The 27,118-nt window shown below is 41.6% G+C and overlaps 2 protein-coding genes across 2 annotated transcripts; both read right to left on the bottom strand.

Moving 5' to 3' along the window:
* Window positions 1–386: 386 nt before the first annotated feature.
* On the bottom strand, window positions 387–8,902 carry uap1l1 (UDP-N-acetylglucosamine pyrophosphorylase 1 like 1). Its single transcript, XM_084082463.1, has 9 exons — window positions 8,515–8,902; window positions 7,983–8,187; window positions 7,555–7,730; window positions 5,763–5,935; window positions 5,225–5,418; window positions 2,773–2,913; window positions 1,920–2,105; window positions 1,670–1,736; window positions 387–843 (listed from the first exon to the last, which is right to left on the bottom strand). The coding sequence occupies exons 1-9, from the start codon at window positions 8,792–8,794 to the stop codon at window positions 742–744; spliced, it is 1,524 nt and encodes a 507-aa protein (XP_083938589.1). The 5' UTR covers window positions 8,795–8,902; the 3' UTR covers window positions 387–741.
* A 1,910-nt stretch (window positions 8,903–10,812) lies between these two features.
* ak9 (adenylate kinase 9) lies at window positions 10,813–26,880 on the bottom strand (the record flags this gene model as incomplete). The annotated part of the gene is made up of 35 exons (XM_084082097.1): window positions 10,813–11,021; window positions 11,917–12,031; window positions 12,154–12,256; window positions 12,424–12,522; window positions 12,791–12,960; window positions 13,146–13,342; window positions 13,929–14,146; window positions 14,315–14,461; window positions 14,874–15,075; window positions 15,189–15,402; window positions 15,566–15,784; window positions 16,126–16,344; window positions 16,459–16,521; window positions 17,059–17,278; window positions 17,531–17,649; window positions 17,843–18,124; window positions 18,213–18,413; window positions 19,037–19,173; window positions 19,389–19,568; window positions 19,856–19,915; window positions 20,010–20,095; window positions 20,224–20,332; window positions 21,141–21,291; window positions 21,613–21,734; window positions 22,395–22,717; window positions 22,950–23,089; window positions 23,310–23,411; window positions 23,543–23,617; window positions 23,827–23,937; window positions 24,542–24,712; window positions 25,453–25,565; window positions 25,800–25,896; window positions 25,982–26,034; window positions 26,137–26,200; window positions 26,788–26,880. The coding sequence occupies 35 exons, from the start codon at window positions 26,878–26,880 to the stop codon at window positions 10,813–10,815; spliced, it is 5,184 nt and encodes a 1,727-aa protein (XP_083938223.1).
* Window positions 26,881–27,118: the final 238 nt, after the last annotated feature.

A 27,118-nucleotide genomic window follows, 5' to 3' on the forward strand; every position in this document is an offset into this window, starting at 1 on the left:
TGATTCTAAACCTTTTTAATTTCACTGAAACCCATTTGATATAGGTGTATCCATATGGTCCTTGACATAAAACTGTTTCAGAGCGACTGACCAATGAAATGCATGAGCTCTGTATTCGTCAAGACTGGAGTATCAAGAACCAGTGAGTCTGATTACCTAGAATGTACTTTCACTGAGACTAGTCTTGTTGTCGTTGTTACCTTGTATGAGTAAACATACATACCTGGCAATAATAATCAAATTAATAATTCTGAATCTATTACATTTTCAGAAACCTTTTGTGTGTGCCAGAGGGCCCAGAATTATTTTTCAAATTAAATGTAATCAATATTTTAGTTGTATTGGCTTACACAATAACATGACAAATAACTTATCCAGAAACAATACAATTGAATCAATTTTATTTTAAAACAAGTTCATGTAAAATGTATAACAATTTAAAAAAAAAATAACTTCAAGGCAATAAAGGGATGCAGGATGCTGTTTTGCCTTTATATTTTATTCCCTTTATTTTTTAAGTATCTTTTGTTTTCTTAAAATTGGACGCTAGGGTTCATGTGGTTAAAGTCCTGGCTCCTCCTTGGCTGGCATTGTGTTGGAAGTGTGAGCCCCGGCCCTTACTGCTCACGGCAAGTAGGGTCTTGCGTGGCTGACTCCACCGTCAGTGAGTGAATATGATTGTGAATGGGTGAATACAAGGCATAGGCTACATTATAGAGCATTTTCTTAGTCCATTTATCATTAATTAGAAAGTGTTACAGAAGACAGAAGTTCCTTTGCCCTCTTTTCATCCAGAATGACGGGAGTTGTCACGGTCCTCCCTTTCAGCAGCTGCTCCAGGCCCTGAAAAAGACACGAAAGTGCATGGGTGGGTGGCTTCAAATCAGAGCAAGAGATTTAACAGCTACTTTCCCCAGAATAAATAAGAAACAATGGGGGAAATGCAAAACCCCTACCTTAACTGCCTGTCTGAAGTTAGAGGCAGCCGGAGGGGTTGAACTTTGAACTATGCACTTTAGAGCTTTTTTAATATATATATTGATGCATTTATATATTATATACTGTATGTCAAAGTTACAAGAACTTTGAACTATGCACTTTAGAGCTATTCTATATTTATGTAATTATTTACGATATGTCATTATACATACCGTATATGGATATATTTTCATTGTTTTTACCACTGTTTTGATCTTTTCTGTTCTTTCTTTTACTTCTTTTTTTCATGCTGCTGCAAATTATGATAAGTACCAGAACTAACACATTTTATTACTTTTCTTTTTATAACTATAAAGGGTGTAATAAAAAGAAAACATGAACCTTTACCTTTCCCATAAAGCTTTTGAATCTGCTACTTACAAAGTCTCTGGAGCTCCCTCTTGTGGAATAACTGCCCTAACCTTTGAAAAGTAATTGACTTGATATTTGGTACCACCTTGTACTGTACCATACACATTTTAATATGATACTTTCTCCTCCACTCTGAGCCACTTGAGGCAAATAAAATGAGCCGGGAGAATGTTTGGGGTGGATCAACCTAACTAATTTATTAGTTAGTTCTTCAAGAACATTTATCAAAATGTAGAACAGTTACAGCCCACCATAACCAAGACCAGAATCTAGTCATATTTTCCCTTATGGACCTGTAACTGCAGTTTCATGGTCTCACCTCTCCAAAATAGGAGACCAGTGGGGAGATCTCACATTTTACTGGAGTGTTGTCCTCTGCTGTCTCCCTGTCACACAGACACACAGACACAGAGTCAAAATAAGAAAGAAACTTGCATTACATTTAGTCTATCATGACCTAAACAGACCTGCAATGCCATTTAAACTCCTCTAAACCTTCACATTAAAACATTTCCTGGAACCCAGTGAAGACAATTTATTTTCATTTTACAGCAGGGTGTGGCTACAACCTGGACATAGTGGGGTGGACATTTCCATGATCATCCAACAAGGTGGCTCCAGCAGCCTGGGCCCAGCGGCAGTGCTGTGTTAGTAAAGAGTGTCTGGCTGTTGTTGGGGTATCCAAGGCTGCCCCATCTGCGTTTTTTAGGGGAGAAAACTCCTCCTCCCTCAAGACCTCAAAGGCCACAAAGTTCCTTGGAAGAAAAAAAACACAAATGCTCTTATTATTTGCATGTCAACACCTAGATGACTAATCTAATTTATGGTATGAAAACACTGAACATTTTCAGTAGTATTCAAAATGTCAAGTTTGGCTTACAACTAGTTTTAGAGATCAATAAAGGAGTTCTCACTGTGACGGTCTATGAGGTCTTTTAGTTTCTGCATACAGTATACTTTGATTGGAGGTAAAGGTTACTGGATACTACTCTACTTTATGTGGATTATGCGGTCGACAGGCACTGACGTTTTGCACCTTAATCCCATGTACAACGCACTGACTTGTCTTTGTGTTTTTTTCTAGCACCTTAACTAACGTCCACAAGTATATCATGCATAGTATACATCTGCTGCTATGCTCACACACCTTTATATCTTATCTCAGGTACCATGTGTAAATATGTAGATTATTTGTCATTTGTTTTTTCTTGTTTGATCTCCTTTCCCCCCTTGCCCCCTCCCCTCTTTTTCTTCCCTTTCTTTCTTCTATGGAAATAACGATATGATGGGAACTATGCATGAAAACAAATTTCACCCACTTCTTTACTTCTGTAAACCTGTGATGTGATAATAAAGCTGATTCTGATTCTGAAGAACAAGCAGGATTACCAGATGCAGATACCGTATTGGGATAATTCATACCTTGAGAACTGAAAGGCATCAAACACAAACTTCTCCATTTTAATGCCATTGGGTTTGGTGGGTTTAATCTGATTGCCGTCGCTGTCCACAAAAGGTACTTTCTTGATTGCAGCATGTTTCGTTAGTTCTCCTTCAAATTTCCTGTATGGTGAAAATAATTTGTTGAAAACAAAAAGCAGTCCATGCATCAATCTTGCATTTGTTATTGGATTGGACTGTACTGAAGACATTGAGGAAAGATCCCCCATAAAGCATTATTCAAAGCAACTGTAGGTAGAGAATCCAGGTGAGGTGTAGGGAATGTTTGAATGAGTTACTATCCGAACATTAGGACTACTGGAGTGTCACAACATGGGAAAGGGGATCATTACTGGATGCACCATGTCAATGATGTTTTGCCCTTGTGATACATGTAACGGTCAAATCAGCAGAAGAGAAATCCTCTGAGCCTTCCCTTTAACCCCAGCATCTCTATTCTGGGGGGAACGTTTGCCCCAAAATAGCAGATCTACAAGCTTGTAGATCACAATTTTAGATCACAAAGAGATTTGGTGAAGAGTGAACCAATGTACCAAGTACAGTTGCAATTCTGGTCCGTTTCACTAAGAATAGAGAGTGGCTACAACCTTTGTAGTTCACTTACAATAACAAGAGAGCTTGTGGTACATCTTGATTATATCACGGCTATGGGTGTTGTTGAAAAAGCCCACAAAGCCCATAGTCATCATGATATAATACGATACATCATGGCCATGAGTGTATTACTGCTTTTATAACATGGTTACCAGTAATTAGCAGCAAGATTCACCCACAATTTTAACCAAAAACTAGTGCAGCCATAATTTATATCATAATGCTACGGAAAACTTCTGCGCATTCCAATTTGACCATTTTGGTTGACAACAACCACACCACATCCACAAACTGACAACATCCACACCACTGCCCGGTCGCAGATGCATAATCCAAGATCTTGGGAATCTAATCTTTTGGGTGCAGATTTTTAGAGCCATCAGCTCCAGGTTCCTGTTAGAGGAGGAAGGTACAGATAAAATTTGGTTCGACCAAGGGGACACCTGATTAATCATATAAAACCCCTACAGAAGTCTAGGCAAGTCCTTAACCTTGCAGATCTAAATGTTAATGTTTTTCTTTTGTATTTACATTAATATAGAAACATATTGTCGATAATGTAAAATCTTGGAGGTAACGTACAGCAGTCACCATAGAGAATGACAAACATTGCAAGAATGGGGTATAAAAATGGGTCACTTGTTTTCCTCTTTAGGTAAACAAAACAGGAGAAAATACGAGGTTTAATTTTAGAGTCAAAATCAAATAAGAGAATTTGCCATTCTTAAATGGGATGTTTGAACCTGTGCCTTTACTTCAAACCGATGGTTCTACCACAATGCCGTACTATAGACTTTCAAACTGGCCAATTGCGTGTTTACAACAAATTCTAAATGCAGCAGCATTTACTATTTGATTGTAGGGGGGGACAAAGTTCTGCCTTATTATGGTCATAAAATATGAACAGTCCTAAGCAAATAAAAACATATATCTTCAAATTTCACTTTGTAGTTGCAATCTGATATGGTTTTGTTAGTTCACTAGGCCAACAATTCTAATTGTGTGTTTTGCCTGGTGCAGTATTTAACAGCATTCCCAAATTCTAATTTAGATTTGCATAGTATAAGAATTATAGTTGCAATTTTGACTCCTGACACAATCAACTCAGTCATGAGAAAAGAGCCACTCGATTGGGGTTAGAGTCTAGTATTTACCTAGCCTGGTAAAGCCCCTCCCTCCGGAAAATCTCATTTCCATTTGATTTCAGGAAGGAGTCTGGCCTGAAGGCTTGTCTGGGCGTTTCTAGCCTGTTCACCAAATGGACGAGCCTATCAGCGTCGTCGCTCATCGTTCTGTGATTGACAGCGAAAGTTGGCCAATCAGGTGACGAGTTCGAGTGAGCCCTTCTTTTTTGAGGCACGGAATTTACTTTTAAGATGTCGTTTGGATAGAATTTAGTTGTTTAACTTCATATATGTGGTCAATTAATCATGACAGGGCCTATTTAAAAATAAAAATTCAGAGAACCGGCAGGGGCGGGCAGTGACACGCATGTATCCGAATAAGGCAACCTATTTTCTCAAAAGTCCCGTTGCGTCACATTAGTCTTCAGGTGGTAAAAATGCACTGGCTGAAGGGGAACACTGCTGGTTGGCTGAAGGGGTTGTCAGTCAACGGTATTACTCCCGCCCAACTCCAGCCCACAGCCAAAATTGCAGAATGGGCGATCATGCCAGACTCACTCCTGAAATAAATTACAAATGAGACTTCCGGAGGGAGGGTTCACCAGGCTAGTATTTACCATCTAGACATTAAAAAACATGACTTTTATCTCTCCAATGTGTCATGACATAAAAGCAAACATGAGGAGGGTCCTTACTGTGCTACTTCTTGCAGAAAAGTCCTGGTAAAAAAGTGGTTGCAGATGTTTCCAGCACTGTAGAGCAAGTCCCCTCCAGGGCCTCTAAGGGCAGCCGTTTCAGGCTGGATCTCACTGTACTCAACTACCTGGTAGACTCCTCCCACTCTGCACACCACTCCAACTGGCTCTTCAGGGTACGCCTTCTGCACAACCTGACAGAAATGACGCAGGGGGCCTAATTTAAATTTAACTCTGCAATGAATGTATACAGTGGGTATATAATATGTATCTTATAACATTATAATCCTGACATGGATCAATTTAGATCACACATGTTCGGCAAAACAGAATTTGACAATAGGAAAAGCTTAAAGCCAAGGAATCTTGAGCAACTTATACATAAACAGAAATTGTAAACTGTGTGCAGCTCTGTGCGTGCAAACAGCATTCTTGTTGCCCTCAACAGACGCTACATCAAAACACAAAGGTCAAAATGGATTTGCAAGAATTCCATTGTGTCTCCAGTCTGTATAGCTTTCAAAGGGTATTGCAATACCTTCGCTCCACAGTCTGCCCCTTTGCTGACACAGAATCCTATGAAGACGGGATCGGCAATTTTGACCAGGATGTTGTCCACACAGTAGACATGGAGATATTCCACTCCTCTCTTTGTCATATCCTCTAGTACCTTGTTATCCACGACTGCCCGGTACAGACCACCGTTACCATCTGACAAGAAGTGAATAAGGTCAACTTTCAACAAGACTGTTTTTTATGGAATAGCAAGGACGTTAGTGCACAAGTGCTTCTTAATAGATATATTATGACTATAATTGACCAAATGAGGCATTATAATAAATGGCAAGTCGATGCTGTAAGTCACATTCACACAAAATTCAACACACATACTGTAGTATCCATCCTTTATCTACAAATTTACCAGGACACCCAAGGACTGGCACAATAGATTTTGCATACAGTATGCAAGTCATTTTTCTGAAGACTTTTACAGTTTTCAGTTAAAAAAAACCCATAGACAGATACCTACAGAAGATACACTGATGACCGTACATAGCCATGAAACAGTAAGCTAGCTACCATCAACCAATACACTTGACAACTTGTAACCTGTGTGATTTTCTTCGACGAATACAGACCCCTGGGATTTAAGTGGTTATGGAAGGGTGATTATTTTACATCACAGCCTTTCCAAGGTAAAACGTGACACTGGTGATTTTATTTTGAAATTGCAGTGGGGCTACCCGATAGACTTTAGGGCACATACCATATGGGCGCAATGCCCTGATTAGTGAGCTCAGACAATTCCTGGCCTGCCGGACCATTTTGCTGAATGTCATTCCCCTACTCTCTCAGTCTCTCTCTCCAATACTGTCAAAAAATAAAGGCTTAAAAATACCCCACAAAAATTACTGAAATAGCTAAACAAAATTGCAGCTTGCAAAGAATTTATTTTTGGCATTTTATGCTTTATTTTAGATACAGTAGGTCTGTGTAGAGACATAGGAAACCAATGGCAGAGAGAGAGGAGAGAGGGGAGAGGGGGTTACGTTATAAACCGGATCCTCAGGTCCACTAGGAACATAAGATCTATGCACCTGGCTGTGCCACCAGGCAGTGGCACACGCCCCACAACCACTTGGAGCTATATTGCTATTTTTGCTGCAGTGCAACAAATATTTGGATAAGCTAACCATCATAGTTTAATGAAAGAAACACTGAAGATATTTTAAGCAGCAGGATACAATGGCCACATTCAAATGATGGAAATAAGTAACCAGTCTTGAGTGATATGGCCATGTTACATATTTAATTATGCATTTGGTTCCATTTTGTACACTCTTGGAGTTAAATGAACATATTTGTTACTGTGTAACCACTAACCAGGTTTCTACATAAAGATAAATTAGACCATTTTGGACCCTTCTTCCAGTAACCTAAACTTAATTCACTGTTGAGCCTGTATATGTTGTAGTAGACCTACAACATTTACAGCCTCAACAGTGATTAAAGAAAACATCTTGTTAGGAGAGGTGCTCAAATTATTTTCCCAATCCTCTCTCACCAAATTTAACATAATGGCATTTGCATCTAGTTACCTGAATACATAAACCCCATACAATTCAATGTTTATTGGGCCATTAATAACACCATCACCTGCTTGTTGGTTTATCATTATTTTCATGTTTGGATATCAAAAGCGCTCTTCCTAGCGGAAAATTATATATAATTATAATCATAATCGTTTCTAGTGTTCATAATTGTTTCTTGAATAAATACAAATATCAGTCACAATGTTCAGCAGTAACATTAAGATCTTCATCACCTACCTGGGGCCATGGCTACCTTCCCTTTACTCTGCAGGATTATCTTCCCATCAAAGGTCACTGCTGGTATCATTCTTTGCTCAAACATAATTATATTTGATGGCTCCAAACCAAAGTAGTGATTTTCCTTGAAGAAAGTCTCAGTTGGTTTCAGGGTGAATTCACTGGTCATTATGTACCTGGTGGCACAAAGTTACAAAATAACAGAAATTAAAGGCTGTTAAGCCACTCCTTTGTGTCTATATCACAGGTTTTATTTGTACATACATTACAATAGTAGGCTACTGTACATATGGAGAGAGAGAGAGAGAGAGAGAGAGAGAGAGAGAGAGAGAGAGAGAGAGAGAGAGAGAGAGAGAGAGAGAGAGAGATTTGGGGAGACAGACGTGGGGAGACAGACTTGGGGAGACAGACAGGCCACAAAATCTTACCACGGAACGGTGCATTTTGTACCATGTTTTAAAGTCGCCAATTCCTGTATTTTGCGAATGCGCTCTGCCTGGAGTTGGTACAAGGTTTTGCTGCTTGGGAGACCAACGTTGTACATCCCTTTAGGATAAGACACCCCGAGGCGGGTCCCCTGACCACCAGCCAAAAGCAGAACTGCAACTCGATTCTCTGAGATTTGCAAAAGTCCTGCAGCAGTACATGACATGAATGCACCATGTTTTAATCCTTTAGCAGACCATGTATAGAACTGCTTCTTTCTTTTTTTGCAAACTGTTAATGAAGTATTCATTCAATCAAAGTAAAAAGTACAATATTTGCCTCTGAGATGTAGTGGAGTAGTAAAAGTACTGACAATTGGAAATACTCCAGTAAAGTAAAAAAGAAATACCTCAGAATTGTACTCAAGTACAGTAGGCTACTTGAGTAATTGTACTTAGTTACTTTACACCTAATGATCACTATGAATGTGTAATAGATTATGAATGAATGCACAATAAAGACGGCAAATATCACCTTCATTTTCCCAATCTGCCAGAGCACTTCCCTCACTTCTCTGAATGCTGCCGACAAACTCCTCAGGCAGAGGTTCTATGTGTGGCTCTACTCTCACGGACGGGCCGGTCACAGCTTTCGCGGCTCCCTCACAGTGGGCTTTTAATTCACCAAGATCTAACACAGACAATTCACTGAGAAAAGCGTCCCTCTCTTCTTCAGTGAGCTCGGACCAGAATCCCAGGACGTGAGGTTGACCTGCATTGTCTAAATGTAGCTTGAGCTCCTCAAACGAAGGCATTGCGTACCTCTGGTCAAACTGAAAAGTAGCCAAAACGAACTTTTATCAGAATATCACACTGAGTTGTAATAACGCACTCTCTAATGTCCCTGCATCAGCGTGTTGTTGTTCCACTATTCGGTCAGGTATTTATCCTGAAGGTAACCGGAAGACTCGCCCCAAAACACGCTCACCCCCATTTGTTTTGCGGAACGCTCGCCCCCAGCGGTTCTTGTATTCTTATTTGTTTGACTGAGGATAAGGTTAGAAATAAGTTAAGGGTTAGGCATACTTTTACTGAGGTTAAGTTTAGGAATACGGTTAGGTTTAGGCATAGTTTTACTTTGGTTACGTTTAGGAATAAGGTTTAATAATAGGCATAGTTTACTGAGGTTACGTTTGGGGTTAGGCATAGTTTTACTAAGGTAACGTTTCGGAATAAGGTTTGGTTTAGGCATAGTTTACTGAGGTTACGTTTAGGAATACCAGGTGGTGACCGTTCCGATGTCGCCGGAATTGCCCGGGGTAACTGTGTTTTGGGGCGAGCGTTTTTCTATTCATTCTGAAGAGGAAGCGACGGCCCCTTTTCATGACGAACTCGTGACTGAGGAGGCAGGATCAGAACAAGGATGTCTTGTGATACTGCTGACATGATGGCAAATATTCCGCCGAATATCATGTATGTAAAACCATGTCATAAACTAGCCCCATATAGTACCTCTCCCTCCGCTATGTAGCTCCGAGATGAGGTCCTATATCGTTCTCTGCCGTTCGGCTGAAAAATGTCCGCACATTTGCCACTTTACATGTTTCTTACCCCTTTCTACACATCCGATCCAAAAAGTGAAAGTATTCTGAAATGATCACAGATGTTTGAAATTTTAACTCACCATAAAATCTAACAAACGAGTTGAAAAAAGCACTTTATTCGCCTCTCTCCTCAGCCGGTTCAATAATATTATGCATTAGAAGATGCAATTCAACATTTGACCAGTAGGGGAATCAGTAATGTTATCTCTATGGGCGCAACTCTTGCGCAATGTCTTAAAAACATGTAACCGGCGGAGGAGAGAGGCGAATAAAGTGCTTTTTTCAACTCGTTTGTTAGATTTTATGGTGAGTTAAAATTTCAAACATCTGTGATCATTTCAGAATACCTTTACTTTTTGGATACGATGTGCAGAAAGGGGTAAGAAACATGTAAAGTGGCAAATGTGCGGACATTTTTCAGCCGAACGGCAGAGAACGATATGGAACCTCATCTCGGAGCTATACAGCGGAGGGTGAGGTTCCGATTGGAGCTAGTCATAAACATAAAGTGTCTTGATTACTTGCAAAAAAAATTGTATGTGTGTAGCCTACTTCCCGTTGGCCTCGAGAGCACGAGACTGTTATTGTGGCTTGTTCAGTTGGCAGAAAAACTGTCAGCTGACCCACAACTATCAAATAAAAAAAGTGTATCATAATGGCGTCATGATGGATTAGTGCATAATGCATTGTTATCTGAGCAAAGCTAATATTTGCGAAACGTGACATTCTGTCGGAAGTTCCTAATGTGTGGTGGTGACGGGGCGCATCCGGCGAAAGCCGGAATTACATTCAATATAAACTCATCAGTCTGGAGCTGGACCAGAAAAAGAAAGAAAACACCAACATAAAAGACCAGTCATGTTTTAACTTTATTTATTTAATGAGTTCAATTATAAAGTTAACTATTATTTTACAGTATTTGCTGTCCCGTTTCTTTTCTCTGGGTTACCACAGGGTCAGGGTTTTTTAGAACCCGACCCACCCGGCCCATTATGAGAAACCTAACCGACCCACAAGACTCTAAAAATATGTGTTAATCAATGACCCCAACCTGACCCCAACCCAACAAGACACAATTGCCCTGACATAATTGTGCCTGAAGCTTACCTGAATCCAACCCACGGGTCAACCCGTTAATCACTTGTATTTAGTAGTTACTTACAACATAGTATTTATCAAAGTGTTCCACGTCCTTACATCTTGTAAAATACTGTATCATAATTTAAATGTCACAGCATCCCAGTAGCTCCTGGCATGTCACCTAATGAGAGGAATCTGTGCAACTTAAACTCAAAGTCAAGGGGATGGTCGCTAGGATGCCTGAAGGTCCTGGTCATGTTGTTGGCCAGGTAGGGAATAAGCTCACAACTCTCTTCAAACAACGCTAACTTCTTCTTGTACTTCTGATGGACGTAGTCTGAGCTTTTATGGTTGAAGGCTGTGGAGAAAAGTGAGAAAAAGATAAAAGCGAAAACAAAGATGAGCAAGATTGTTAGAGAAGCAAGCAAGACAGGAATTAATTCTATTTTGTAAACCTCAGATGAAAAGTAATGAGAAACACAAACTAATTCAAAACATTTATCCGGAGCCATATGCGCTGTTTAATACTGCACCTCCCCCCAAGAACTAACGCTCAATCACACCAGCAGTGTGAATTTTCTGGAATACTGGCCTCCGGGAACCAAATGGACCCATATGGGACCATTTGGTTGTCTGGATTTTAGATCTGAAATCAATTATAATGGTGGATTAAAGACATATGCTCATAACACGGCGCAACAGGACCACCATAATAAGGCAATAGGCACCATACTAAAGAGTATAGGCTACATATGGCTAAAACACATATTCTAATGTCTACATTCAGCAAACATTGCAACCTTCAACATTGAGGTGCCCAGAGTTCTTAGGTGCCCACTGTTCCTGTATCCAAATTGGGCATTAAAAGTCTAAAAGCCTCACTAGCAGGACCTAAATGCTGTGCTGCTCCCAACATCCAATCAGACCAAGTGGAAAATGTAGTCTGTGGCAGGCACTACTAGAGGAACGGTCACAGGGTCACCAAATTCAGTAGGGGTCATCCTCTAGGCCCTAGAGGATGACCCCTACAGAATTTGGTGACCCTGGTTGGGTTGCCATGAATTTGTCATGCTCCCTAGAGTCTAGGGAGCATGACAAATTCATGGCAACCCAACCAGTAGTTTTCAAGATATCTTGTTTGGGAGCAAATAGAAATATTGGTCAAATTAAGGAAAACCACACTGCTGACCAACTACATTTAAGCAAATTGTTAAATGACACATGACTTGGACCCAAGAGATGGTCTCATTTACCTTTCAGGTAATAGGCTATATAGAGCAGAGCTGATCTTTGCACACTCATATAGGGATACTTTGGTTTGCGACGCCCAACAGCTGTCATGGCCTTGATGATTGCTTCTGCAACACCCTGTCATAAAAAAAAACATGAGACAAATCACTTCAGCTGGATGTCTCAGAAGCATACTGTAATTAAGCAATGACATTAAGAAGTTGTTTTCCTTAGGTGTATTCATTGAGTGCAAGTCTCACCTGTTGCAAGTAACCCAGCATTGGGAGGGAGGTAAGCTGCACTGGCTCACAAATGGGAGGAAGCTTAATGGGTAGCTTTTGGTCCCAGTAGGTTTCAGGCAGCCTGTGTTTAATGTATAGATTGAACACTAAGTTTCATTGAAGCTTGCTAGTCATTGTGGTTTTCATAATTATTACACTTGAGACAAGCGTCACACCTGCTCCTTATGAATAGGCTTCATTAAGTTGAAAAACACTTGCCAAGCACTACTGTAAGAATCAACTCCATACCTGAGAAACTTGTCCTGTTTATGCTCTGTCTCAAATGCGTAAATCCGTTCCCTGTATTCCACAGCATATTCTATGTTTCCTCGAATCAGGGCATTGTATCTGAGGAGAGGTAAATCTAACATTAACACTATAAAACATAGCACATTAAAGGCATAATGCTTAGTGTGTGTGGCTTAATTGGACAGACCTTTATAGACACAAATATATGTTTGAATATTGATTTGGTTTGTTTAGTGATATTATTTGAGTATGTATGTAGAATGATATGTACTGTATTGTTTTTTATATTTTTTATATGCATCATCATATTTTCTCATTGTGCTTTCTATCAAAAGAGAAGTGGTTTGTGGACTGTGTTGCAGCATACCTCTGCTTTCCATCCATGTAAGTAACAGGGCAGAAACCCTTCATTTCAAGCTGCTGTGGGAAGCGATTCTTCACCTGAACTGCAGTTAGCTTTCTGGGCAGTAGGTGGGGTGGGGGCAGTGGGTGTGGGCATCCTGGGCTCACAAAGTGATCTGCAGTGGTCATGAACCGCTGTGGTTGATAGGGGAATATATTAGGGACAATATTACTAGTAGTTACTGTGTGCTTTGATGTTATTTCAATCATTACACATCATATAAAATAGCATAGAACTAGAACCCTCGCATAATAATTGACTTGGATTTAAGTTTCACTACAGAATTTGTGTTTTTTAAATGAGGTCTCTAGACAATCACCTCAAAGTGGTCTCTGCAGCACATCCTGTAGTAGTGTCTCTTGTACTCAGCTGCCAGTGCAAGGGATGCAACGTTTGTAGAATCCACTAGGTGATGGTGTAGAGCCAAGCAGACTGGGCAATAGTGGCCAAACTCACCCAGTCGAGACTGCAGCTCCTTGGGGGTGATGCACAGCCTATCAATGCAAGCCGCCTGGCCTGCAAAATGAACGCAATTAATAGTTCTTAGTTAAACAGAGATAAACTTATTTATATTTTGGTCAATATTGTTAAATGTTTTTACACAATGATGGTATTACTTTTGGACATACAATTACATGGCTATGACATTGAGATGTAGATTACAATGTTAATTAACGTTAGGGAAGTTCTGCAAAATGGCAAAAATAAAGAACTGTTCATTCATTCATGACCATTTTAAAGCTTTGTAGTAGAACATACATGAGGATATGTTGTTGTATTACTAATTGTCCACTAATTACATGTTATAAACTCCAGTCATGTTCTCCATACTGCCACTGAGTCATTTAGAGTCAAGCAAGAGACAAAGCTGAAAGATATGAGTCTGGGGATGTTTAAAGATTTTCAAACAATAGAAAGGAATAGATTTCTGGAATGCAGATTTTACATTAATGCTGACCAATGGAGCTGCTAAGGAAGATGCTTTTATCTGTGGGACCATTAAACTTTGCTGCGCTGGGCCCGACATCAAGGCAGATGTAGCCTACAGTATATGTAGTGTATGTGTGTGTGGTCCAATATGTTCTGCTCCTTCATAACTTACCACTGCGGTTTCTCTCCAGGTAGCTGTAGATGTGCATCATAGAGACGCGAACCTCCTCTATAACGTGGTTCCACACCCACCATTTGCTCCTGAATCCGTCTAGCAGGACCCAGTTATCGTACTGCTGTTGGAAGTATTTCCTCACACCCTCCGCCTCCTGCTTGTAGAGGGAGTTACGGATGTGGAGGATCTCAGGGCTGTCATGCATCATATGAGGCCTGCCGATGGAGGGGAGGGAAAGACAGACTGTATAGTATACATTGCATGTTTATGATTTTCAAATTGAATTGTGGTGCTGACATGATGTCCGAAGAAGTGAATTCTATGGAACACATAAGCAGTCCTGCTAACTGTTCTGATAAAGATGTTACAGTGTGTTCTCTGACTTGTTGGGCTTCATCTTGTCGACCAGGCCTCTCTTCAGCACCTCCACTGTGTCAATTGACAACTCCACTACTATCATGGGAATGATGCTCCGTGCCTCCATCAGCTCCGCCTGTGTACGTGTCACAGGGAAGCCATCCAAAACATAGCTAGAAGAAGAAGAGACAGCTTTGGAATGTTTCCATAGACAACCTATTGATCAATTAACCAACCAACCAGTCAATCAAACTTAATTTATATAGCACATTCTATACATTGAAAGGCAGGACAGTGCATTGTAAATGTGAAAATGAAAAGCAAGTAATGATAAAACTGAATGAACAACAAAAAAAACACAACAAAAAAACTGAAACAGAGATAAAACCAACAAATAATAAAGGGAGGCTCAAGAAAATGTTAATGAAAGGAGATATAAAACATTATGGAAATAAGCTACATTGGGGTTATAGACAGTGGTACTGTCTTGTTCTGGAGTAACTAAACAGACAGGATAAACATGTACAGAATCTTTATTATCATCAATAACTCCAGTCCCTTTCCTCCTCCCCCTAGGTGTTTTACCCGCGAGTGCTGCAGACCAAGCCCAAGAGCGCCACCTCCAGGCACCGAATGGCCAGTTCATCAGGCACAACAAGGCCCTTGGAGAGGAGCTCCTTCATCTGAACTGCCAGGTCTGTGTGCCCCTGAGAGTTCAGCACCATGCGCATCACGCCACCGATGGACAGCCGTGCCAAGCCGTACTCCTGAGCAAACTGCTGTGCCACTGGAAAGACAAAAAGTGTCAAAAAAGTGTTGACAGCAGTCAGTGAAAGAGAGAATGAGAGAGTTGTTTGCAAGAAAATACCAATATTTCATTTTATGTTTTGGCAGTCTGACCTGTGGTTTTTCCAGATTTGGGCGGTCCAATGACAGCCACTTTGAGGGGGAGCGGCAGGTTGGGCTTTCTCTGCTTGAGGTACTTAATGGGGTTTTGCATGAATGTGTTACGAGTCTCGTTGGATGTAAAAAAGTAAATATACTGGTGGAAGAGTAATGCGTGTGCCATATGGAGTGGCCCACGCAAATGCTGGATCAGGTCTCCTTCTGCGTACTAGACAAAGAGGTGGGAGACACGTGGAGGGAGGATGGGGTAAATATACAGTGCTCAGCAAAAATAATATTGGGGTAAAGATTAGCAAACAACGAACATAATATGTTACTAGCATTTTAATTGTCTGGTACAGTATGTGTTATCTTATTAACTCATGTCTCACCATGACGGGGTCCCAGCAGCCAAAGGCACTGTGGACCTTGTAGGAGAAGTACAGCAGCTTACGCGCCAGTCTGTAGCTGATAGGCTTGCACTTCTGGAAGAGTGACTCCCTGTTGGCCAGCAGGGGCTGGACCTTCTGCAGCAGCTGGTAGCGTACAATCCTTGGCTTACGTGCTGCATTGATAGACACTTTGGGAATGTTCTGTTCATTGAGGAGCTCCTGGAGATAATGGAACAAAAGAATACAATTATAAATTAAGTCTATGTTGTTCATTCTGTCTGAGGAGTATTGCCTGAAAAGAGCGGACCCCATGTTGTGTGTAGAAATACACTTATAAATGTAACGCTACTGTTAGGCATAGTGTAGACTGGAGCATGTGAAAGCATTGTATATGCATGATGAATGAGGCTAAAATCATCCGCAGATGTGAGGATGTAAATTCCACCAGCTTGCGATTCAGTTGTTTCTCAGACGTGCATGTGCCTCTATGATGTGAAGTGCTTGTAAATGACTGTAATCTGTAATGATGATGAGGTATGGGTGGATGTGTATTTTAGTACCGTCACGCTGCTGAGACTGTTGTCGTCTGTGTCAAAGCGTTCTCCTATCTCTATCTCCAGCCTCTCAACAGCCGCTTCCTCTGTCTCTTCACTCTCCTCCTCGTCGTCTTCCTCTTCCTCGGGCGGGAACTCAAACTGCAGCATGGCCTCCACCTCTTCCGGCTTGGTTTCACCCTCTATGTCCTCCTCCTCGTCATCTTCATCGTGATCATCCCTCAGCTGCGAGTTTGTAGAGGCAGTGGTAGCACAGTCAGTAGGAGATTAAATGACACAGATGAAGGCTATGTAGATGACGATGAGGATGATGAAGGTAGTTAGGATGACCTTGCTTACCTTTGATGATTTAGTGGCTGGCTCGGCCATGAGTTCAGCCCTCCTCTTGGCAATGGCCTCCTCCTGTCACAGAAAAGGACAGACTTGTGATCTCTTGAGCAGAGATTTCACCACGTGAACCGTATTCACACAGGCAGTTCTTGATGCAGTCTTTTATTACCTCCACGGTGCAAAACAGTATCCTTTGGTTCCAAACATATATCAAACATTTCATCCAAACATTTTGCGCCGCAGCGATTAAAACAGCGGTCAAAAACCATTTGCCCTTCTGAGTCAAACCTCCCACCCCTGACAGTGAATCTGATGCTTATATACCCAACAGCGCCACCCCATGGTCACATAAATCCATTTGACATTTTTCACCCATTTGGCTCCTACAAACATGTTTTGACCATGATGGATTAAACCCTATATTCATTGTGGACTGGGATCTCCCAAGGGTCTATCCTTGGCCCCCTCCTTTTACCCTCTACACCAAATCTCTTAGCCGAAAATATCAGGTCAGCTATTTTCACAGGATGTTCGACTATCATGAGATGCCCAGAATAAGGACGCTAGGGTTCACGTCGTTAAAAGGTGGTTGAAGCAGAAATCGCTCACCCGTATTTGGTCTCGTAGGTCACAGAGGAGTTGGAGCTGTGCCCTGCGGCGGTCACGTCGCTCCCTCCAGGCCTGCAGGCGAGGGGGCAGCAGGCGCCTCACAATGTCATCGACCTCCACCGCCATGACGACCGCGACGTCAGGGAAGAGCTGCCGCTGGACCATATAGCTCACCTCGTCAGCGCTCCGGGGGAAGCCCTCCAGGATAAAACCTGTGGATCTGATGGTGGCGGAGGGGCATACACAAGTCAAGGTCAAAAGGAAGGGGGAGGGAGAGACGTGCAGCCAGAAGTGGCTGTAGCTATATTTCACACACAAAAACACATGAGTACGAAGTGCAAAATGCATGCAAAAAAACGTAAGTAAACAAAGGGTGTAGAGGGGCTGTGAGGAGAGAGAAAGGAGTGAGTGGGGAGGTCATTCATTAAGAAGGAGCACAAGATGCTGGGTGGAGGATGAAAGGGTAACTCACTTGTATGGCTCCTGTTCCCAGTACGGTGACAGTAACTTATCCAGGATCTCAGGGGCCAATGAATCGCCATCAGACAGGTAGGCTTTGATGGCTTCCTCCTCCTGGGTCAGTGTCACTTCCTGCCACACGCACACATGCGCGCGCGCGCGCGCACACGCACACGCACACACACACACACACACACACACACACACACACACACACACACACACACACACACACACACACACACACACACACACTAAATCCCAGTGGCAACAGGAGTGAGTTTCAAGTGTCATAGCTCACAGTGTGAAGGATATCGAAATTAACCTTTGCCTCAGTCTCAGGTTCATTGATCAGGGCATCCTCTGTCTCCTGTCCATCCTCTGCCTTGGCTTCCTTTATCAGGGCGTCGAGGTCCTCCGGAGGGTCCTCTGGGGTTTCCAGCTCATCAGCACAGGGCACGCGGCTCTGTGTCTTGGCTAGGATAAGCTCTTGGAGCTGCTCCCTAAAGTCTATATAGAAGATGCCCAGTTGCTGGGCAAGCCACTCGCCGTGGGTGGTTTTGCCCGACCCTCTAGTACCCAGCAAAATGACTCGCAGGGCAGGAGGCTTGGGTAGAAAAAAGAGTTAAGAGTTAGAAATCTTTTCAGATTTGTCTTAATCTGTTCTATGTTTTGTTGCATATCTGTCCGCACACCTTGAGCAGATCAGTGTGTGCCACAAACTCTGTGGGGTTTTGAAGGAAGTGTTCCCTGGCCTCCTGGCTGGAGAAGTGGTAGGACTTCTCACGGTACTTTGCTGCGATCTCTTCTGTGCAGGACCACAGGACGTTGTGTTCTTTTAAGGCCACGGGACAGAAGTGATGGGTGTCCCCCAGTGATCTTGTGGCTGTTATATCCTGCATTTCATGGAAAGGAGAAAAAGGAGGAAAGGAGAGATATCATCCCAGTGTTGAAATAGTTGTACAAAAGGATCAGATGATCCCGTGCCTACCCCTGTTTTTCGTTCCCAATTTGGACATCATGCTTGCATGTGTGACATCATATGGAATGTACGTTTTTATCCCAAGGTTGGCGGTTTTTGTTAACCCAGATTGTTAACGGAAGCTGACCCGACCATATCTCACATGAATATCGTAACCACCGTTATGACCGGATGACCTAAAGTGACTGCCGGTGCCCAATTGATCTTGAGTGCATCCTATCCTACAATAGAAAAGTATTCCTGGCTGAGCCTGCACTGCAAAATCCTGAATGTTAATTTAACTCTGAACCTGTGTAGGGTCCACTCTTACACTCTCGGCCCCCGGCTGAAACATCTGCGTTGTTACTGCTGCTTGGGTCATGAAATAAATAAGAGAGCCCAAAGGACTTAAGTGAGTGCTAGTGTTTTTGTTTACAGAATAAAAGAGCTTGTCATGGGCCCCTTGCTGGGGTGTTGGCCGGAGCACAGAATGTTTCAACTTTCAAAGTGTTTACTTAATGTCATAGAAGGGAAAATATTGTTTTTCTTTTGACTGACTTCATTCTCTCTCTCTTCTGCTTCATCCTCTTCATCACCCTCCTCTGCCTTCTCCATCTCTGCCAGGGCCTGACCATCTTCCTCTTCCTCATCTTGGTCCACACCTGACAGCTCCCAGGGCACGTGCTTGAAAGGCCCTGAAGAACACGTGCACGTAAAGCAGTTTATATGTGAAGTTTCGTTGCCTGGTTGGAGGTCAGTTTGAAAGGTAGAAAGGTAAATCAACAGTTTGTCAGACTCTGATGCAAATAAATGAAAAGTCATACATTCAAGCACATACACGGAAACAAGCACGCACACATGCACGCATGTAGACACATGCACGCGCGTTGCTACAGTTGAGTACACTCACTCTCTAACTGGTCAACCATCTCTCCCACCAGGTCATCAGGGCTCTTGCTGCCAATCTCCAGTATTGAGTAGCTGCTGGCAGTTAAGGAGGATTCCATGCTCTCCCATTCCATTATGAACTGCTTCAATTGTAGCTTATAGTCATTCATCACTGGGCTGTCTGGATAACCTAACTCCCACTCTTCAGGTAAATGGACATCTACAGTGATCCGAAAGGGAAGCAGGGAAGGTGTGTGTGTGTGTGTGTGTGTGTGTGTGTGTGTGTGTGTGTGTGTGTGTGTGTGTGTGTGTGTGTGTGTGTGTGTGTGTGTGTGTGTGTGTGTGTGTGTGTGTGTGTGTGTGTGTGTGTGTGTGTGTGTGTTGGGGTAGTGACAGACAGAGAGAGTGAAATAGAGAAACCAAACATAGCTTTTTTTTTCCCTGCTAAGAACAAATATGTTTGTTAATGCATGAAGAATAAAATCCCACCTTCTTCTTTGATAGTGACAGAACGTTCTGTGCTGTCTGTGTCAGGCATGTCTAGGTTTTCTGCCAAGAAGAAAAGAGTTATAATACGTTTTTTAAAAAAAAGAATATTTGCAGACAGACAGACAGACAGACAGACAGACAGACAGACACATACCATCATTCTCCTCTGCCACTGTCTCTAGCTTAGCCTGGGGTTCTGAAGTTTTGGCTGTCACCTCTGCTTGCTGTTCCTTGCCACTTCTAGAATAGAGACCAAGGTGACATACAGTAACCACAAACAATAATTATGTAAAAAAAAAAAAAACGGAATGAATTAAGCTCTAATAGTCATCAATCATGATCATGATGCATCATTCAGAACCACTCACAACAAGGCTCGCATCTCCCTCTCAGACTTTTCCTCCCGCAACCTGCTTTTGACTGCCATGTCCACAGAATCCTTGTCCATCTCATAGAGTCTCCTTAAAACTGTTCTTCCTGTAGTTGGTTGTGAATATAGGCATGAATTACCAGCTTAAACCCTCAATAGTTAGTAAACTTGCCTGGGGTTGGTGCTGTAGTTGAACTGCTCTTTTTCCCCTCTACACCAAATCTCTTCACCAAAAATAATAGCCGATCTACATGAAGCTCACAATGCATGGCAAAGCGACACTTTGTGACCTTGTAGATCTGCTATTTTCGTGCGAATCCCACAAATGTAATACAATTAAAAGGTAGTGTAAGTGATAATAATAATAATAATAATAATAATAATAGATTATAACAAATATTTTTGTTAAATTGTAAGTGTTAAAATAGCTCTATATACTGGTAACAATCAGTGCTATAGACAAGAGTGTTTGTTCAGTAACAGGGTCTCTCATTTTCTCAGAGTGAACAGCAAATTCAATTTCAGGTCGGGATACCAATTTCATCCGATCAGAAGAGCGAACTCAATGTACTAGGATACAAGATAAACAAGTGAAAATGTGTGAAAGTGATGAAAAAATTAAGATAAATAAGTAGACAAAATTGGAATTGGAACACTACAATTGAAGCTGAAAATGGGTTCTCTCTTCTAATTGGATGGAATTGGTAACCCACCTGTAAATGCATTTTGTCTTTATTAGAATTGGAGAGACGGGGAGACCCCTGTTACTCAATAGCAATGATTACTATCAGAATATAATTTTAAATTTCAAGTTTGAACAAAAAACAAATATTACTTACGGCACCTTAAACACCAGAAGCAGTTTCAAATGAATGTTCTTGGTTATTTTGTTTTGTCTCACAGAGCTTCTCCTACCCTCACTATGACTGTCTTGGAGGCAGAAGAGGATGTCTGGCATGATTCCAGTGTTGGTCAGCTGTATGGCAGCCAGCTGGGAGTGGTTCTTGGGAAAGTTGTCCAGCACCCAACCTGTTCTCATCTCTGCGTCTCCATCAGCCTCCTCAATCTGATTGATGTCAGGATCATTAGAGAGTGAGACTGCACCAAATTAGCCTCAAAACATATACAATACTTTGGAGTATGATGGCGTCACTCACCATTTATATAAGCGTTTGTAGTGACATTTTTATTTTATTTTCGGCAAGCAACATTCTCCTGCTATGACAAGGTTTACTGTAAGCTATACCAGACCAGTCTTTCATTAACTTCTTTAGCTTATGCTGGCTATTGTGAATGCTATATATGGTATATGGCACAACCTCATAAACAGAAGATTTGGATATCCTAAATGATGTAAACACACACCAGCTGCAGGCGTCTGTCGTACCTCTTTTATTCGCTTCTCCAACACCTCAGCATACAGGTCAAGGGGAGGTGGTGTGCTAATTTGCTTGGCCTCTCTTAGTGCATTAATCACTATGGCTTTCACCTCTGGGTGATCTTCTGTCACTGAAAACAAGAGAAAGCATTTGCCATTTGCCTTTTGCCTTTTTTTTGTATAAAATGGAAAAGTAAGTTGGTTTTCAGTCAAAGTCACTGATAAGTAAGAGATAATGTACAGTGAGCCGGTCATTATAGTAAAATACATTTCAAACCATGAAAGGCTCACTGTACCGCACTTATTAAAATGTCTACTTACTAAACAAAATCAATAATTCTAAATTATTTTATTAGCCTAACAAGATTCCGATTCCATAGCAATGTAAACCGAGGCTGAGCAGCGGTCTCTTATTCAACAATAACTTCCAGACAGACACATGGTGTTAGTTTCCCACCCTGCTTGTAAATTGTTATACCGTATGCCTGAAGGTATTTAAAAAGAAAGTTGTAAGAAACACAAACAGGTTAACAGACAGGTATATTATGCTACACATACTGTACCTGTAAGATATAATTTGGAGTCAGACTCATGTTTATACAACAAAAATGTATATAACACACACACACACACACACACACACACACACACACACACACACACACACACACACACACACACACACACACACACACACACACACACACACACACACACACACACACACACACACACACACACACACACACACACACACACATACACACACACACACACACAGTTTATCTCACCCAAATCCTGACTGCCCTTCATCTCCATCTTCATCTTAATTTGCTCTATGGCGAGGTGGGTTGTGTCTTCTTTCACTTGATCCAGCCTGTCCTGCTGTATCTTGACTACAATTGGCTGGATCAACTCCTCTACGTCCAGCACTAACGCGCCATAGTGCCGGGCGAGAAGGGCGCACAACGTGCTCTTCCCCGCCTGCCGGGGCCCAATGATGGACACCCTGCAGGGGGCCCTGGGCATCGGAGGCAGCAGGTAACGCCGTGGGTTGATGGCAAACTTATGACAGGCCTCCTCAGATGAAAGGATGTAGACCTTGTCCTGAAACCTGATCAGGGGTTGAAGGGGGATTATTCAATCTATATAAAACAATCACAAATTACTCGACGCTTTCCAGGGCAATTAAGCTTAGTTCCCCAAAATCCTTATTTTTCCTTTTTGCCAGTGCTACATGATGACCAAATGTATATCAAATATACATACAGTGGCATTTTATGTACAGTATCTAATCTGATGTAGCTACAGTCCAGCACATACCCTCCCACCCACAGATCACTTACCCCACAGAGAACTCAGGCAGTCCGTGGACGGTCCTGCCCTCCTTCAGAGCTATGGGGCAGGTCCGACCCCATCGGCTCCTCCTCCATCTGAACCCAGGGGCTACAGCCCTTGTAGAGGACATGAATCGCAGCAGCTCCTCCTGGAAAAGGAATACATGGACTCAGGATCACTCCACTTCAAGGCAACCAAGAGTGATTTTTTAGCAGTCAAGGATATGGTATGTTAGATACTATATAATCCTACCAGTACCTGACTGACAGTCATTGCACATTGTCTCAAACCTGTAACTGTTTAAATGTGCCTATTATGACTTGTTCATGGATTACGTTATAAGAGCAACATTTTGAGTGATCACAGACCGTGCCGATCTCATCTGGCAGTTCTTCCTCCTCATTTTGGTGCAGGCGAACAGGAACAGCAACTCTCCTCACTGCTAAGGATTCTAGACGGGACATAACATACTACAGAAACAGCTGTAAACAGCTTGGCATCAACGCCGCAGAATGAATGGATACATATTAGATATTGCTCAGTCCATGTCAAAGCTCAGTGTATTTACAACGTATATAGTATAGAGTATAGTTTGTCTTACCATATGCAGCTCCTCAGGGCTGTGATTGCCATCCAATTCAAAAAGGTAGAGGGGGTTATGGTAAGCCATGTAGTCCTAAAAGAAGAGCAGTCAAGGAATTTACCCAATTGTTGCTAATAAACTACTGTAACCTAAATGATCTTTTGAACATTCATTCATTTTTGGAAATGGGGCAGTTCACTAGCCACTTTAACAGTTTCCAATGTAGATTTCCAATGTAGATTTCCAATATAGATTTAAACGGCAGATAGGCTAACTGTGAGGTTCTGCCCTGTGGAACGTACCTCAAGTGGTCTGAGCACTGTATTTTTGTACATGTTGATCCTGAGTAAAGCATTCTCTGTGGAATTCTCTGGCAGCTGCACCATCTGGCCAATCATGTTCCTCAAGAGATGCTTCCACCAGACACCCAAAACAAACACATACATCAGTAAATGGGAGGTACTCATTGGAAAGGTTTCAATAGTATGCTAGATTTAAGATTTAAGAGAAGCTCTTGCAGTACACACACAGCTACATTTGTTATGTACATTTTTTAACTGTACAAATGGACTCATAAAACTCAAGTATACAATAAGTATGGATTTTTCAGAAAACATGGTGTAAATGGTGCATTTATATAGCGCTTTTATCCAAAGCACTTTACATTGATTGTGCCGTTCACCCATTCACACACACATTCATACACCGATGGCGGAGGAAACCATGCAAGGCACCAACCTGCTCATCGGAAGCAATTAGGGGTTCAGCGTCTTGCTCAAGGACACTTCGACACTACCTCTGGGGGAGCGCCCCAGCCCAGGATCGAACTGGGAACCTCACGGTTTCCAGTTCACTCTACCCGGCCACTCTACCCCTGAGCCACTGCCACCCCTGAGCCACTGCCGCCCCCCATGGTGTAATGGGTGAAATCAACTGAAAGCTCAGCTACTACTGCAAGATGGAGAATATGTTGCTAAACTGTTGACAGGCAACGTTAGACCAAATGGCAAAAGATACCTGCTCAGCATCGCCTTGATCCTCATCCTCCCCCACATCCTCGTCTTTGTTCTCTCCCTCACTATTGGAGTCCACCTCCTCAGGGTTCCATTGTTCTCTGAGGTAGGCTTGCCCTGTGTCTGGATGCTGCTTCAGGCCTGACAGTCTCTGGATCAAGTCCCTGTCCGCACACTGGTAGAAGGCGGGATTTAATCACAAACATGCATCAACCAATTTTCAAGTTGACTTGAAATCACCAACCATGCTACAATTGGACAGTGGTGGAAAAAGCACTTGAATGTTTTACTTAAGTAAAAGTATCAACACTGCAATGTAGAAGCACTCTGTTACAAGTAGTATTGGTATAAAAATGTACTTAAAGCAAAAGTAAAATGAGTAAAACGTTTGAAAATAGCAGATCTACAAGCTCACAACGCGTCACGATGCGACGCGTTGTGAGCTTGTAGATCGGCTATTTTCAAATAGCCTAGGTATAAAATAGGGCTAAAGTGGTTAATGTATGTTTCATAATGTAATAATTTATATCTGCAAAGTAACTTGTAACTAAGGTTTTCAAATAATTGTAGTGGAGTAAAAGTACAATATTTGCCTCTGAGATGTAGTGGAGTAGAAGTAAAAGTATTGAAAATTGGAAAAACTCCAGTAAAGTAAAAATACCTCAAAGTTGTACATAAGTACAGTACTTGAGTAAATGTACTTAGTTACTTTACGCCACTGAAATTGGATGCGGACATTAAAACTTTAACATTATTGGCAAAGGAGGAAAGGCATTTCTGAGGTCAGGTATCCAATATTGAGTCTCTAGCATAGACATGTAAAGAAAGAATATCAATTTCTTTACAAAGCAGGACAAGGCAAATCATGCAGTGCACTACATTGAGGAAAATCTAAGGAAAGAAGTGTTATAAAACCTTAATGTTTATGATGAAATCAGGTGTCAACTTGAGGTTTTTGATCAGCTCAATCTGCTCATGTATCTTCAGACAGTCTTCTGACATGACGGGCAAGCTGCTCAACACATAGCCTGCAGGGAGCCACAAGGTGCCACAAGGTGCCATCACACACAAGCAATAGCAAGGCCGTAGCAGCCTACTCCAGTTACAAGAAAAAAAACACCCGAAAACATGCACTGTGCTAGCTTATTTCTGTCAGTCCCAGCCAGGACTTGAAAAATTCAGGTATGTCTGCTATTATACATGCGTATACTGAAACAAATATTTTATCTTAAGGTACACTTGAATTGTGTGAGATTATTTACCATAGTGCTCAACATCTGGTGACTGGAGTCTTTTAGTAATCAGTTGGAGCACTGTCTCTTCTGGAATACTTCTCCCCTTAACCAAGATATCCAAGAGCTGAGACAGACAACAGGAGGAGGCTTTAACAGGCTATACAACAGGCAAGTAAAGTTGTTCAGGGCAAAACGCAGCCAATTCTCACCTCTAAGCCTTGCTTTGTTTGTTCTTTGATGTGAGTGTTGAGCAATTCTGTATCTGAAATATTACAGAACAGATTCAGAAACATAGTACACATATGTACAACCATATATACCATGGACACTACGTTGAAACCAGCGTGATATTAAATATACTTGCCATCAATCAAGATGCACCGCCAGGACTCTGCAATTTTTTTGGCCAAAGTGGATTTGCCAACGCCCTGCCACAAAACATTTAGATGTGCTTTAGGCACAGGTCATGATCATATTGTGTGTGTCTAGAGAAAGAGGAAGCACTTCAAGCACTGTGATGAGACCAAGTGCCTTACAAAGATATAAAGAAAGTCAGTGGTGGAAAAAAGTACTCGCATGTTTTGCTTAAGTAAAAGTATCAATACTGCAACGTAGAAATACTCTGCTACAAGTAAAAGTCCGGAATTCAAAATGTACTCGACTGAAAGTACAAAAGTATTGGTATCAAAATGTACTTAAAGTACCAAAAGTAGAAAGTACTCATTATGCAGATTGTCCCATTTAACAACTTTTCAAAAGTAAAACATTTATACAAATCTTTTGAAAATAGCCGATCTACAAGCTCACAATGTGTCACACATTATGAGCTTGTAGATCGGCTATTTTCAAATGACCGAAATGTATATAGGGCTGAAGTGGTTAATGTATGTTTTGTAATAATAATCAAAATCTACAATGTAACATGTAACTAGTACATTTAGGTTATAGATTGAGGTTATGTGAGGTTAGGGTAAATATTATAGTGAATGTTATGGTTGTTATGAATGTATTATACCGGCTTCCCAACGATGATGAAACAGGTGGGTTTGGCAAGAAGAATCTCTCTCTCAGCTTCATCTTCAATTAAGTTGTCGACATATGTATCCATAGAGCGTCTCTTCAGTTTCTACAAAAGTTAAATTAAGAATTCAAAGCAAACATAAATGGGATTGATCGAACACAGGCTGTCCTGCCCTAGAATGGCTGTGATATAATTTACATGTCATGTAGTGAAATGGTAACATGATAGGTGGGCACCAAGGAAGAGTGGGCACCTAGGTGTTAAATTGGCATTTTTTTCATAAAATGTAAAAAAATATATGTTTGGAAAATGTTTGTATGTAAAG

This window comes from Gymnoscopelus microlampas (genome assembly GCF_963454915.1).
Source record: "Gymnoscopelus microlampas genome assembly, chromosome: 16".
NCBI lineage: Eukaryota > Metazoa > Chordata > Actinopteri > Myctophiformes > Myctophidae > Gymnoscopelus > Gymnoscopelus microlampas.